The following is a 15,550-nucleotide window of genomic DNA, read 5'->3' as shown; positions in this document are numbered from 1 at the left end:
AAGTTTAACAGCATGACAAAATATTTCATGTGTTCATAGTCGTGTTCTAAAAAGCATTAAGGCTGTCCTTTCTTTCAAACTCTCTCTCAGCACTGTAAAAAGGACGGCTCTTACAACAGAAGCAGAGTGCACTCTGTGTACTGTATATATGTGCAGTCGTATGTTAGTATCACCTTTTAGAGAACTCTGCTTTCAAGAATGTAACTATGGTCAGATTAAGAAACTGCTAATGCTACAAAATAGAGGCACGTGAATGGTTCTTTGTTTGTGGGTGTAGAAGAAATATTACAACAATACACAAATGCCTTAATTGCCTGACTGTAACTGCACAATATCGTGAAAATGCCTACAACTGTCACAGACTCAGTAAAGTTCTTCTATAAGATTTATCCAAATAAACTTTAATTCCAGTGGAAATATTACTGCATACATATCTGAAACCAAACAAATCAGGTTTTTGTAAAAAGAAAAAGACAACAATTAAAAGCTAAATACATTCTGAAGTGAACTAAGATCATGTACCACACGGTTTTTACCACAGTGACAGCAGGACATACACTAGAGACGTGCTATTTCCTTCATCATTTTGTTCCTGCAGGAAGAAAAATGAATCTCACACACACACACGAAAAGCCACACTTGTGTGTCAAATCATTGCCGGGATTACAACCCAATTTCCGTCTAACAACCTGACACTTTACTGAGAACCGCCTGTGATAACAAACAGCGTTTGATAAAGAGCTGAGATGTGGGAGATGACAGATTGAAACATTGCCCTCTTGAGGACTTGGAGCTGTCAGGATGATGAGGGTGGCTACGGGGAGCACACACATCCTCGCATGTTCACACTGTTCTGTTCGTGTCTGAATACAGTATGTTCACATGCATGTGTGGGCATCAGTAAAACAGCCCTCGCCTGTCAGCACACTGTGGCAGCTTGTAGTGCTATAAAACAACCATACGAGTACCCCACGCAGATGATTTTATCCTACGGTTTTTGCCTTTTTTGGAGGACATTTTTCTCCCTTAACTAGGGAAGCAGACTGAGTAGCGATACCAGATAAACCTGGAACTTTCAGTTTGTACCAAGATGCAAGAAAACCTAATAAAAGATTCACAAATACGAGTAGTCCTAAAAAGCCATACACATAATGCTGTTCATTCAATTTGCCTGGAAAGCAATCAACAACATTTAAATAGCTATTTAATATAATTCTTTTCCACCATGAGCCCAAGATGGTAGCAGGCTAAATGTCAATAGATAGGCAGAGCGATGAGAATAAGCTTGTCAAGCTTCAGTCTAGTCTCAGTTAACAATAGCACACTCTTTCAAAGAGGATCCCAAAAGAACAGAAAGCCTTTAAAAACTTTCGCTCCCACATGTTGCATCTTCTTTGTAATAGAAAACACATCGTTGTTTACCAAGCAGGCATCCCAACAGTTTGTAGCACACACTCTCTGACAGCAGCTGGTTTGGCTTCACACCACTTTTTAGACGTCTTGACTTCACTTTTTTAACCATCCAACATGGAGTAAAACTAGGTGATTGTGAATAAACTGTTAACAACCAAGCATTAAAAAACTTACCAAAACCACGTTCCATCCTTTTAGATCTTTAGATTTTTAGAGACTTCAGTGCTAAAACGCTTCGATCTATAATTTAACCTGATGTGAGCCATTAAACCTGAGCAAGTACTTTGATGCTGCCACAGCTTACCTACAAACGTGATGACTGTAACTTAGCAGTATTCATTTTCTGTCACTGCACCAGCTTCTCTCCCACAGAGCAGGGATCACTTCTAATAACAAACCTGTCAAACTGTTAAAAACTACATTCTAATTGCCGACTTTGGTTTGTGTCAGCTCTTGCTGTGGCTTCTGACACACACACTCATTTTCATATCTTGGGGTGGCTGTAGAGGTAGAGCGGGTCAGCCGCTGATCGGGAGGTTGGTGGTTCGATTCCTGGCTTCCCCAGTCTGCATGCCAAATATCCGTGGGCAAGATACTAACCCCATGTTGCTCTCCGATCCATCGGAGTGTGAATGTGTGTGAATGTTAGAAAGGCACTAACAGCTTAGAAAAAGTGCTGGTGTGATTGGGTGAATGAATTAGTTGTATAAGAACCAGTCCATTTACCATCTTAGTGAGGACATGTCACGAAAACTGGTTACATTTAACCCTCAGCCTAAACCTGACTGTAACCTAATTACAACCCTGACACTAACACCACATTTTGAGCCTCAGCATTTTGTCCCCATAAGTGACTGTTGGTCCCCACAAGTACAGTAGCATGCCAATTTTCTGTCCTCACAAAGATGTCTAAACATGTACACACACACAAACACCAAAAAAACAATGCATGAACAACATAGTCATCAGTGTCATTGTGGCACAGTGTCATAGATGTATTGAGGTGCCCTGTGGCTCTTTTCCCACCCCCCACACTAGTGCATGCCTTTCTGGATCAGGAGACATTTAGTCAAATATGTCTTCTGTTGGACTGGGACATGCTGGGTTGACATGTTCATCACAGATAGTCACAACCAGTAACTACTGGTAACCATTTTACCATTTTATTTATACCTATAATGCCAAATCAGCAGTTATCTCAAGCTGCTTCCACTGTAGGGTAAAGACGCTACAATAATACGCATAATAATGCAGAAAATCCTAAAGAAGCAGACAAGCATCTAGAAACATGCTTTGTTTAGATCCATCCTTTTACTCAGAAAGTAAAGAACGCTTCTTTGAAGCTTAACATCTGTTAGATACTAATCTCATTTAAGAGACAAGTTTTTTCTTGTAACGTGGCCTTGTGTTTGAAACCTTCAGGACATGATATGAGAGAAGCTGGGTTGCCAATCAGAGCCCTCGCCTGCTGACATTGACATTCTCCCACTGAGAAGTCCTGGCTCCCCGTGTTCGCTGACCTGCCTGGCATTTCACTCCTAAAGTGCTGCCAATGTCACTTTTTAGCATCACAACATCAGCCACACTGCACAGCCATCACCATTTGAGAGCTGCATCGATGCAGCTCTCAAAAGCCTTCACAAAAGAACAGTAAAACCTTCTAATGCTGATATGAGTTTTTCTCTCTTCAGTTAATAATTACAGTCCATCTAATTAACTAATTATCTAATTAAAAACATTTTAAACATACTAATGCTAGGACAAGATGGCACCAGGGTTACTACATGGTACATCTAAGTATGCACTTCTTTAATGTCCTAACAAAGGACTGTCCTTGAACTGCAATGGCTCACTAATTCTGTTTTCACGGGGTCACTTTTCCAGAGGTCCCTCTGTCTCCTTTGTCTCATATTTTAAAAAAAACATGTAACAGAGATTTGGGTAAAATATCAGTTGGTCTTGTTGAGAGTTTCATTTGTGTATTTCAGAAAATGTCCTCCAAAGAAACAGGTGAAAAAACTCCATAATGGTGGAATGTGGAGGACTATGAATTAAAGGGACTATATGTGGGAGTTATATTTTTGCTACTGCAATTAATCTTTTCTAGAAAACATTTTAGAAAGTCATTGTAGTCTTTATGTGGGAAAAAATGGTATCAATGGTGTTTAAGGAGAAATGATGCTCACAGCACCTTTGGATTCCTTTTTCCTGCAGAAATTAGTTTGGAAAAGATGCTCTTGTGACTTTCAGCATGTCATTAAAAGCACACGAGTCCCTTGAAATAAAGCCTGTTTTCCACAGGTGTCACAGTGTGTTCTTGAATAAGTCAGAAGTTGGAAATTAGGAGTTCCCAGTAGGATTTTTTTTGGAACACCCCTTCAACTCAGATTTCCCACTCAGAAAGTTAGAGCAGACCAACATACCCCAAGTTAGTGATCCAAAATGGCGGCACTGAAGGTAAACAGCAGTAAAACTGTGAACATTTAATCTGTACTGCCACTGTTGTGTATTTTTAACACCGTAAATAAGCCATACACTGATCAGGCTCTTTACATGAATGCCTTTTTAAAGCACAAAAATGAGTATTATGCTGCATTGCTAGTGATACCTAAATCTTGCTAAGAAAAGTAATCCTGTTTTCCTGGCTCCCTGGCTCCCACATCCGAGGTATCTGGAACGTGCATCAAGCCGGTGCTTTCTTGCTATGAGGCAACAGTACTAATAACTGCATGAGATATAGATTACTTATAAAACATGAACCTGATTGAGGAGAAAACAAAGTCTTCCTGTTGCCACCAGAAAATGTTTACTTTGTAATGTGTATTGGGGTTAATAGGTCATTTACTTGCAAGAGAACGCAGGTCATATATTTTCCCTCGTCTCATTCAAGCAATCCTGTGCCAGCAGTAATCACTGCAGACTGCAGGCAGGCTGCCACACTAGGCTTGTCTAATAGGATCTAGAGGAGCAGCATTTGGGTGGCAGGCAGGCAGCCACTTGTTTAAAAAGAGACAAAAAACACAGCGTCCCTCAACACTGTCTGACTCCCTTTCTGACCCACATCCACAATGACACATCTGGCAGAGCCATTTCCACACATAGACACTGTGCTGCGGCCAAGTCATTTTCAGAGCTCTTCTTCAAGACACAGATTCCATAATGTCAGTGACAAGTGGCAAGTCAAACCACAGTTGCGTGTTTACACAGCAGAATTATGTTGTGTCATTACTCTTTTATGGTGATGTCAGAATACTGACTGCAGCGAAAAGAGCAACAAAAACACACTGCCATATTAACTCTTTGTAATATTACACAATATAAATCTCGAGGTGACAGTGAATTGGTGCTTTATATACTGTTCTGAAAAGAATAGAACTGAATTGAATTCATATGTGTAATTCTAGTTTAAGTTAAATTCTTTGGTTTATTGTTTCTCTTTATTGTTTTCTGCTTGTGTTATATTTAAAGTTCCTTCCCTGTGTCCCATGGTTAGTTCCTCTTGTCTCCGTGCTGCCACACTAATACGTTTTCTCTGTTTTGGCCTTCTGTCCACACTGAGACAGCATTTTTGGTCGAGGAAAACTTGAAAACGCTCTCCAAAGTGGATACATTTGAAAACGCTGTTTTCGCGTTGCAGTGTGGACTGTGAAGGCTGAAGCATTTTGGTCTAGTCTCCATGTCACAGTGTCAAGTCTGCGTCTTTGTGTATGTCTTTTGTTTCCTGTTTTCCTGTGACAATTGTTTTCAGTTTTGCTTCCTGCCCGTCTCGTTTTGTCAGATTAGTCCCAGCTGTGTTTCTCCCGTGAACTAATGTCCTAGTTCTTGGTTTCCCAGTTTAGTTTTCTAGTTTCCTAAGATTTCTGGTTTGAGTTTTATGTTTCTGGTTATGTTTTCTTGTATTTCGTGTTCGAGTTTTGAACAGCAAAATAAAGCTGCCTCCTTTAGGTTATCCTTCCGTGTCTCGAGTCCTGCGTTTGGGTCCTACCTCCTGCCTGCCACACAGCTAACCATGACAGAACGACGCAACAACAGACAAAGGAAAACACAGGGCTTAAATACACAAGGGAATACCGAGGGAAATGCAGGCAAAACTTCCACTTTTGTTGAATTACTTTATTTCTCATCTGTTCTTGCTAGATTGTAGCATGATGTGATTAATGATTAATCATAGCTCCTTTGAATTTTGCATAATATATTTATCATAAATCTTAACTACAGAAAACAAAATACTTACATATTCTTGTAGCCCTTCTTTCTTTCCATATCTCTAGCAGAATGTACAAATATGGGTGGTCTCCTCTATTTTTGTGCCAATGAGACGTCAAACAGCTGTAGCATAAAAAACACCTAAATTGCATTAGAACAATCAGTTAAAGCTACTTGCCTGTTTTCCAATCAATGCACTCATTCTGCATAAAACAATGATTCTCATTTCCCCGCTTCACTCATGTCTAATCCATTTGAACAGAAATCCCAGTGTCAGCCATCTTAACCTCAATGGGAAAAGCAACCCCCTCATTACCAGCTGCAGTGGCTTTGAGATGTAACACGACTGTTGTGCTGTTTGAGAAAGAAATCCCAACGGAAAAAACAATACCTGAAAATAGATCAGCTGGGACATCAAGTGCGTAGAGACTGATTTGTTTCTCAAGCAGCAAAACTGTCTTTATACAAAAGCATGGATGACTTAATTGAAGATTTATAGCAGCTAAGTCAAAGAGCAGGAGAGTCTTTTAAAAACACGGTCGCATTTTCACCTCCAGGTAACCTCTAGTGCAGATGTGTTGACATCTACACAATAATGAGACAGTGTGCTACATGGAATCTTTTTAAAATCATCCAAATGTCAAGTATGTGTCAAAAGACATCAGGCAAGTCAGATCTGTATGGATTTTCTTAGACAAAGGGAGATGAAAGAGGCTCAGGTAGAAGGATGCGTGTAGTGCTGCAGCTCAGATCAGACTCGGTTCAAAGGTCTGGCTTCTACAGAGAGAGATGGTAGTTTCGAGAGGACCCAGAGTTAGCATCCACCTTTAAGATTTAAGTGTGTGTTTGCAGATCTGATAGGCTCATTTTCAGTACCATCACATGGACTACTCCAAATTTTTCCTGAACTTTTAAGGTGACTAAAATGTCACTTCTGGTTGATGGTTTGCATTTGTACACAATTTGTACAATGGTGCACTGACTGCTGTTGATCATTATGATTCACAACTTGAGACAAAGCTTGAGGCGAGACATGCACAAGCAGCAAGGCACATTCACAATATTAGAGTTAGAGTAAGCAAAGCGATTATATTTTATAAGTTAAGTGCTCGAAAAGAAAAAGCTATGAATATATCAGAAACATCAAGCCCCAAACACCAACATTTCTAAACTTTCATGAATTATATTGTACTTATTGGCTGGAAAATAATTTCCCTGAGGCACACATTGTGCTCATTGGCTAACAATTTGTCAGGTCATTAGCCAATAAACATGCCATGGTTTATACGTCACATTATCAGTGATGGGAATAACTGTCACAAGTAACGGCATTACTAACGGCTCCTGCAATCACTTTCTGCCCGACGATCACTTTTTGGCACAACACCTGTAGCTCAGGGGGCAAAACAATCGCATGAGTGCTGCTGTTTGACTGAGGAAGAATAAAGTAGTCGTGGTAAGCCAATCACATGACCACTTTAAGATGACAAACCAACAAGGTGATATATATCAGTTTTTAAATTGAGTTGATAGGCTGCGTAAAACCAGAGTCATGATAAACAATATATACGTGCGTTTTTTTCTCAATGGTTTCGTCATGTTTACTGACGTTTACAGGCTGTGATGTTTCCTTTCTAGTGGATAGAAATTATTTTTTTGGAGTGGCACAAATAATTTGTGTGACATCTTATTGAATGCAGAACAGCTGATTGTTCTGTAAATAGTTTGAAATGGTTATTAAAAAGGGGGTAAAAGGTAAATGGCTGCAAAAACCTTGTTGTTTGCAAAGATTGTGCATATGATTTTAAAATTGACAATTTATATCTGCATTTAAAGTTGTGAAATATGATTCAATAAACATGTTTGTGGTTGTTACAGTAAAAATATAACTTTTTCTACTCTGATTTTATGTTTTTTGTCTGATTTTAGATCAATTGTGTTAATACAGTCAAAATGACAACATAAGTGTAAATTCACACACGTGAGGTTGTTCTGAAAAGGATGACACCAAACAAAGCAAATAAACAGTTTTTAAAGGTGAAATGTAGAGGGAACATCAAAAGTGGTTAAAAAAGGCCAATTATACCCTGGACCCCAGAGGGTTACTACGGACCCCCGCAAGGGACATGGGAGAAAAAAAATTACGATGAACTTTTGCGAGATCTCGCAAACAGTGTGAAAGCAGCTTTGTGTCAGTGTCACTGTGGTGTCTTTGGTGGAAATACTGACCTACTGAGGGGCCAATTAGCATTTTGTGAGGAGGTCAAGCTACTCTATAGAAAGGATCCATCTGAATGAAATGCAGCCATGATTAACAGGATTAAGGATCCCTGTGTTTAGAGAGTCACCGTTTCCTGTTGGGTCACTGATGTTTATCAGCATTATTGGTCACCTGTTCTGATGAATGGTGCTCAAAGCTTTAGCACCATAATGTTAACCACAACAAGGTTACTTCACTTTTTCAAAAACACAGTCTCCCTCTCCTGATGACTTACTTCCCTTACTTGTCTCCTTACTCACAGCTGTGTGTGCTTGATCTGTATGCAGTGAGGATCCTTCTGGGGCCCACTGAGCCAACCCTATTCTGTCAGTGTCAGGGAGCTGAGAAAGCTCCCTTCTAAACCCTCTGGACTGCTGGTGCCCAGAGACACTGAGGTCCAGGAACAGCTTGTCACGATCAGCGTCTTCAGACACTATCAGCATACAGACATAACCTAGGACATGGAAATGCTGCTGTCTGAGAGGATGCATGAACTTCTCTTTCAAAGTCTGACACAGGTGATCTATGCAGGAAGGACAGCCAGCTGTGGCTTCATGCCAATTTTTGAAATTGCTTTTACTGATTTGTGGAACAAAAACAGCTCAATATATGAGATAGCTACCATCACATAACTCAGTCATTTCTTAGCTTTTACTATTAACACAGAGTGGTGCTGGCTACTGCTGGAAAGGAGCTAGTCAAGAGCAGTGAGACTAGTCGTGAAAGTGAAAGTCATTATAAAAATATGTTGAGGATAACAACAGACATGGATGCTTAGTGGTCAGACACTTAATTCTGATGAGGAAATTTGCTTAATTGAAATGCAAAAGACAGATATTTATAAGGCATCCAATTTTCTGTTATGTTTACCTAAACAAATAATAATAAAAAATTATAAATATTAAAAAATGTAAATAATACAAAAAATATCCATGCTGTCAGTTCATAATTAATAAAGGACACATTTAAAGTGATGCATAGGATTGATCAGTTAATATTAAAATTCTGATGTTAACATATACAAGTATTTAAAAACTCAATTTACAAATATCAAGAAAACTAGAGTTAGTCCCCCAAAACTTTGGCTTCCCTTGAAGGATTCAAGTTTTAATTAAATATACTGAAGGCTTATTTTACAGAGCGCTGACCTGCATACATAACTTTTAAAAAAAATCTGTCAGTGTTTCCTTTTTGTAAAGCCTTTGAATAAGGGCTTTAACCAGGACCAAACTCAAAGGGTCTCCAGTTGCTCAGCCATAAATCTCACTGTCACTGTTTCCCCAACACTTCAGTTTTAAACCCACCCATAGCATATAACGAGCTATGATTAGCGTAGAGAAGCAGGTGAAAATCAATTTGCAAAATCAGAGCAGACACATTCTGGCAGTGCAAATGACATAAGAGCTCCTTGATTTGCCTGATCCCCACAGTGCCAAACACACAAGCACACAGAGTTTGCATGTTCTCTGTGTTCTCCGTGTTATTTGGGTTCTCTCCAGGTTTCCTCCCACAGTCCAAAGTCATGAACTTAGTGGGGTTGGGTTAAGTTGTCGTTCCAGTGTGACTGGTACATCTGTCCTGGCCCTGTGGCAGACTGGTGACCCTGTCCCTCGTCCTTTCCTAGCACAGATTATCAATTAGTTCATTGATTTCTTTAATCTTCTTGCTATAACAAGCATAGCATATGTATGTTCATATATCTCCTCCTTAAAATGTAATAATTAACATCTAAATAAATAATCATCTCCCTGCAAATGCAATGTTGCAAATTGTTCCATTCATGATTGTTTCACATGTCACGTTCAATGTACGTCAACCATAAATAACCTAATGCTCACCAAAATTTGATCTGCGATGGAATTTTAAATATGGAAAAAGGTGCTGCAGGCCTGCAGTGTTAAAAATAGTGTTCATAATTGTTATTACTGATTAGGCGATCGTCAGCTTTTAAGCAAATAATCAAAAAGTGAATATTTGATATGGGTGGTGCTATGTGCAAATAAAGAAGGAAATTCTATGTCTAAGTGCCTAAGGCACACACACACACACACACACACACACACACAGATGAATATAGGGGGGGACTCAGGGTTTAGTATCTTGTCCAAGGATATTTTGACTTGCAGAATGGAGGAACTAGATGTCCATCACTGATCTTCTGCAGACTGACTCACCTCCTAAGCTACAGCCACAGAACTCTTTTTTTTTTTTTAAATTTGGAGGAGAGCAAGAACCTGCAAACTGCCTAGAAATTAAAGATTAATTGGATTATAAAAAAGGAATGATATGGAAGAAGCCCAGGCAGTTGGAGCTCCTTAGGGCCTGGGACCATAATTCAACGTTACGTGTAGCAAGTCTGTGTGCGTCAACAATGAGCGAGCTACTCAAACACACAGTTTTGGACAATTAAATATTCTTTGGCAATGGTGGCTCTGTACACCACCACAGCAGATTTTAAATCAAACAATTAAGATGTGACTGAAGTGTAGATTTTCAGTTTTTATTCAGCTTTTATTAAGAATTTACAGCCAATTTTATAGAAATATCCCAGTTTTGAAAGTCTCAAAAGTGATTGGACAAACTAATACAATGTTAAATATGATTGTTTTAAGACAGGCAGCACGTTGGCGCACTGTTGCCTCACAACAAGAAAGTCTGACTGGAGTCTGTGTGGAGTTTGCATGTTCTCTCTGTGTTCTTTGGGTTCTCTCCGGGTACTCCGGTTTCCTCCCACAGTCCAAAGTCATGAAATTAATGGAGTTAGGTTAAGTGGTCATTCTAAATTGTCCATAACTGTGAGTGCGAATGGTATATCTGTCTATCTGTCCTGGCCCTGTGGCCATGCAACCTTAAATGGATACATGGAAATGGAAGGAAGGAAGGAAGGAAGGAAGGAAGGAAGGAAGGAAGGAAGGAAGGAAGGATGGATGGAAAGGTGAATGGGTGCTTTTGTATCTTTACCTGCTTAAATGTGTGTCAACGTTGCATTTCATAAATCCATTTTCAAAACATGTCATGGCTACAGCACATGCCTATCTCAGTTAATTTTATGAAATCATATATGTGCATCTAAACTACATCAGTGAGGCTGACTGAAAACAAGGCAGGTGACATTTCCTTAAGATTTCCTTGAAAAATGGCAACAGCACTTTGAAAATCTGAAAGAAAAATGACTAAAAACCCAGAGGAAAAAAATGTGTCTTCTACACAGCACATTGTGTGTTAAAGACATTAAAGGGGTGAGATTTCTTTACTCAGTGGGGTGAGACTTCTTTTTCTTGGTGAGCATATGTTGTTGTTTTAGTATTTTTTTCATCCAGTCCCTCTTTCTATCATTTTTTCCCCTGGGGTGGGGGGAATTGTACGTGAGTCAACCTATGGGAGGAGATCATTCATCCTGCAGCATGAACTCCAGCGGACCTGTTTCGTTCATTTTTTATGTCGCTTAGCTTTTAGACCCTCTTCCTAGTACACATCAAAACTTTGACCACGTTTAAGCACCTTGCATACTTGTACATCTTATTTTCTTGCTCTATAGGCTCATTAAAAATACAAAATATTGAGATTTTAATAACTATTTACAAACTACTGTGTAACAGTGCTGGAGCGCAGTTTCCGTGCTCTGATATCCTGCTTATAAATTAAGATATAAAACAACTGAAAGAGACCATAACTTATTTTTTTATTTTTTGAACACTGTTGAACACTGAACACGGTTGGTGCGCGAATCTTTTTCTTTTCTTTTTTAAACAGATGGTACATTTAATATCTATGTATTCATGTGATCTGAGAGTTGCACTCTCCGGAGCTCTCCGAGGCACTCGGAATAAATCCTGCTATGGTTGGTTGCTGCAACCCCACGCACTTAAACACCCACAGAACATGCAAATTCCTCCTTTGAGGAAAAAAAAAAAGAAAAAAAAAAGAGTTGTTTAGCCCAGGATAAAGACAAGGAACACTGGAATGGAAACATGGAAAAGTGTATCGAGGGCAGAAAATTACGCACGAGAATATAGGATTGAATAAAAATAAAACAAACATCTGGAAGAAAAAAAACTGACTTTAATTACAAACATCCAGTAATGTCTAAATCTGTCAGAGCACAAAGATCCGGGGCTTACCTGCAAGAAACGGTGATTTCAATCTTTGTAGCAGGTACGATGGAGTTGAGTGGGTCGAAATCCCCTATTGTCGCCATGGCCGAGGCTATTTTTTATTTATTTATTTTCTTTAAATCAGTTGTTCTCAGTCCCTGAAGTTCGTACTTTTATTACAGCGCAGATTTTCCTTTGGCTGTGTGTGTGTGTTCCATCAAACCGAGAGAGTGAATCGGCCGCCTCCGGTAGTAGTAGTTGTTGCCGCTGGAGCGCATCGGGTTAGGAGGCATACCTGAGGATGAGGCTTTCATTTACGGCGAGAGAGAGAGAGCGAAGCTGACAGAACCGGATGCTCAAGCTTCTCTGCGCCTCTTTCCTCTTAATTCCATCGCCAGGTGGAGACAGACATCCACAAATCTTTCAGCCGTATTTGGGCTCGACAAGGAATCTGGTATGGAAAGTGATCTGTGCCAAAAAAAACAAAACAAAAGGGAGCCTATGCAAAGAAAGACCTTTTCGAGAACATTATAAGATTGTTTTATATTTATATACACACAGATCGCTGTAAATTTTTAAAACAAACTGAGGCAAAACCATATAGGGCGCCATTTGTAAACTGAAACATGCTGAAATTTACGGCAACATTTTTTTGCATTTAGCTCCAAACCTTATAAAACATGTTTTTTCGAGTCACTTTTACAAATTAATTTGCAATTTGTAAATTACAAATTTACAAAAACATTTGTAACTTTTTATATTTAAAACTAAATGTTAAATCTAATATTATATTTAAATCTAAATGTTACAGCAAACGAAATATTTAGCTAATATGCAAATTTATTCTACTAAAATAAAAGCTTAACAAAAGCCTCACGCTCTGCCTGTAGTGGTCAGGTTGTGTGACCGCTCTCCCCGGACGTTACTTCTCACTGCCACCAGCTGCTTCACTGCTTGGCTACCAGCATGTTCAGTGATTTAGACAAACATCAGAGCCATATAAATGTTAATTAACAGTATGTTTTCCATTCGTTTGAATGTCCAACAACATTCTATTAAACTCACAGCTATGAAGGCTTATTTTCACCACAGTAAAGGGCAAACAAGCCCTTGTGTTTTTGACACAGTTGGACATGTCCACAGTAACCCATCGTTCTCTTGGAAGAACACAGATAGAAGACATGGATTACTTACCTCATTCTCATTAAAAAACCCAATCAGCAGTTATTTTTAATGCCAGGCTATAAAGGTTTATTTCTGCTGGCTTAACACAGCAATCTACACTCCATCTACATCAGCTATTTTAATAGGTACACCTGCAAGTGTCTAATCAGCCAAACACATGGAAGCAACTCAGTGCATTCAGCGCACTTGTATTCATAAGGTTGCTCCATATAACTGTCTAATAGTAAGTGTGGGGAGCCACAGCCCCTGCACCACAGGACATGAAGCAGGCATACAAGAGATCCAGGCCCTAGACATCTAGAGCCCCCCAGAGCCCAAGGAGGACCACCACAGGGGCAGTCTGTGAAAAGAGGTGAGCAGAGCCCCGGACAGGGTTGTGGTGCAGGGGAGGTGCAATGACGAGCCTGCAGGCGCCGGGAGATAGGCCCCCCCTGGTGTGGAGGCCTGAGATGCTCTGACAGAGGTGAGTCTAAGATCCGACCTAACACATAAACAAACATGCATTCCCAGCCTCATGCACACATATACAAATACTAAGCACTCACTCAACAGGGAGACACACAGACCTGAACACTATACACACACAAACACACACACACACACTCCCCATACCTACTCTTTACTCCCAGGTCCAGGCACCATCATCCCCAGAGGGACAATCCACCCCAGACCCAGGAGATGGCTCCCTTTACTCTGGAGTGGAGACAAGCAGACCGTTCCTGGTCCTGCAGCAGCAGCAAAGCCCAACAGCCCAGATCCCGACCAGAAGGCCAGCTCCTCCTCCCAGCCCCCCCCCCAGATGTCAAACAGAACGGGGGTGTCTGAAGACCCCATACCTCACTCTGCCTGCTCATATCTGGTGTTGGTGCATGCTGTTCTAAGGTGCATTTACAACAGGAGGGGGGCCTTGTGCCAACGACCCTCTGCCAGATTGTAGCTAGTGTCAGCACGGCCCCTCCCGAGAACCCTCAATGTCTACATGTATTTAAAACTGAGAGGTGGGCACCGGCCCCAGAGGTGAGGCTTGTTAGATTATAATATTATTTTATGCCATGTTATACCCCTAACTAAAGATTGTGAATTATTATGTAGTTTTAGTTTGCATTATTCTCCTGAATTAGAAGAAGCTGATAACTATTGCATTCGTTAAACTGATTTGCATTACATTAGACTGCTGATTTATTGTGGATGAATGATATTGTTTTATGATGTTATAAGAAATACTGTTTGCAGAAAGTCATCGCCTTATTTGTCTGATTAGAAGAGAACAGAACATGCTGGAGTTTTCTGCCCCAACTCAGCAGGAGCAGATAAACGGGGAGCCAAGGTCGTAGCTTAGGCGCCGTGTGAGAGAAAGAATGTGAATGTTTAGGCTTTTATGATAAGGTGGGAGAACCAGAGGCTATAAGAGTTTGATCAATGCTCCACCATTTTGAGATCTGAGGCTGTCTGCATACAGTGTCCATCTCCCACGCATGTGACTATTAAAATCATCGTTTGACTCAACCCGGCCGGACCAGTGTTGTTATTGTGGTTTTTCTCTTGTCTCCATCCCCAATATTTTGAACCATAACAGGCTGAATAAACAGACCTCTGGACGCTGTTTAGTGTGCCCACCCCCAAGACCCTATACACACACACACGACACGTGTGTGTGTGTAAGTAATGTGAGTATCTAAGTTGTGGAATAAAACTGAGGCACAGGTGGCCAGGAGGGGACAGGAATGCCTCCCCTCTGCCTGAATGATGCACTTGTACCTCAAGGCCCTGCATGTGCTGTGGTGTGATGGAGCGGGAGGAGGGAGGCACTTGGGGATAGGGATGAAAGGATTGGGGAGGGCAAAGTAGCCCCTCTCTCAAACCAACTCTCCCGCTGACCCCCATAGGTACCACCAGTTCCCAGAATCCACCAAGGGCAGGGAGCCCGGGCCCATCCAGACCAAGCTCCACAGAGCATTGGGTGGCCCACCCGATCCCACCGCAGTGGAGAAACATCCACTGTAATGGTATCTGGCCCTGCAGCCTTTTAACTTCAAAGTGGTCCATAGGCCAGGGGAAGGTGGGGGTGTGTGTGTGTGTGTGTGTGTGTGTGTGTGTGTGTGTGTGTGTGTGTGTGTGTGTGTGTGTGTGTGTGTGTGGTGGCTCGGCTGCAGCAGAGAGAGAGCAGTGAGCACTGAGCCACAAACAGAGCCAGTGTGAATAAAATAGAAATCTGAAAGGGAGCATCCTGAGTTGTGTCGGGTCCTTCAGGGTTACAATGATTATAAATAGATTATGAATCTCACTTGTATGACAGTGAACAGGTTTCTCTGGCCTTTATCTCCCCCCCCCAAAAAAAAAAAAAAACACAAAAAAAAAAAAAATTAAAAACAAGACCACACGAAAACCAAAC

General features: G+C 40.7%; 1 protein-coding gene across 3 annotated transcripts in view; it reads right to left on the bottom strand.

Annotated features, from left to right (window-relative positions):
* Positions 1-12,778, bottom strand: part of LOC120715793 (copine-9-like) — a 207,682-nt gene extending 194,904 nt beyond the window's left edge. Inside the window, exon 1 of one of the 3 annotated variants that reach the window (XM_040002952.1) lies at positions 12,001-12,778. In XM_040002952.1, coding sequence (XP_039858886.1) covers positions 12,001-12,077 — 77 coding nt within the window. In that variant the 5' untranslated portion in view covers positions 12,078-12,778. The remainder of the gene's footprint in view (positions 1-12,000) is intronic. The other 2 variants (XM_040002953.1, XM_040002954.1) reach the window with 2 other exon arrangements.
* Between the last annotated feature and the right edge of the window lie 2,772 nt (positions 12,779-15,550).

Source organism: Simochromis diagramma, unplaced genomic scaffold (assembly GCF_900408965.1).
Source record: "Simochromis diagramma unplaced genomic scaffold, fSimDia1.1 OVJJ01000646.1, whole genome shotgun sequence".
NCBI classification, from domain to species: domain Eukaryota; kingdom Metazoa; phylum Chordata; class Actinopteri; order Cichliformes; family Cichlidae; genus Simochromis; species Simochromis diagramma.
Note: the sequence above shows the minus strand (reverse complement) of the source record. Positions and strands in the feature narration are given on the sequence as shown.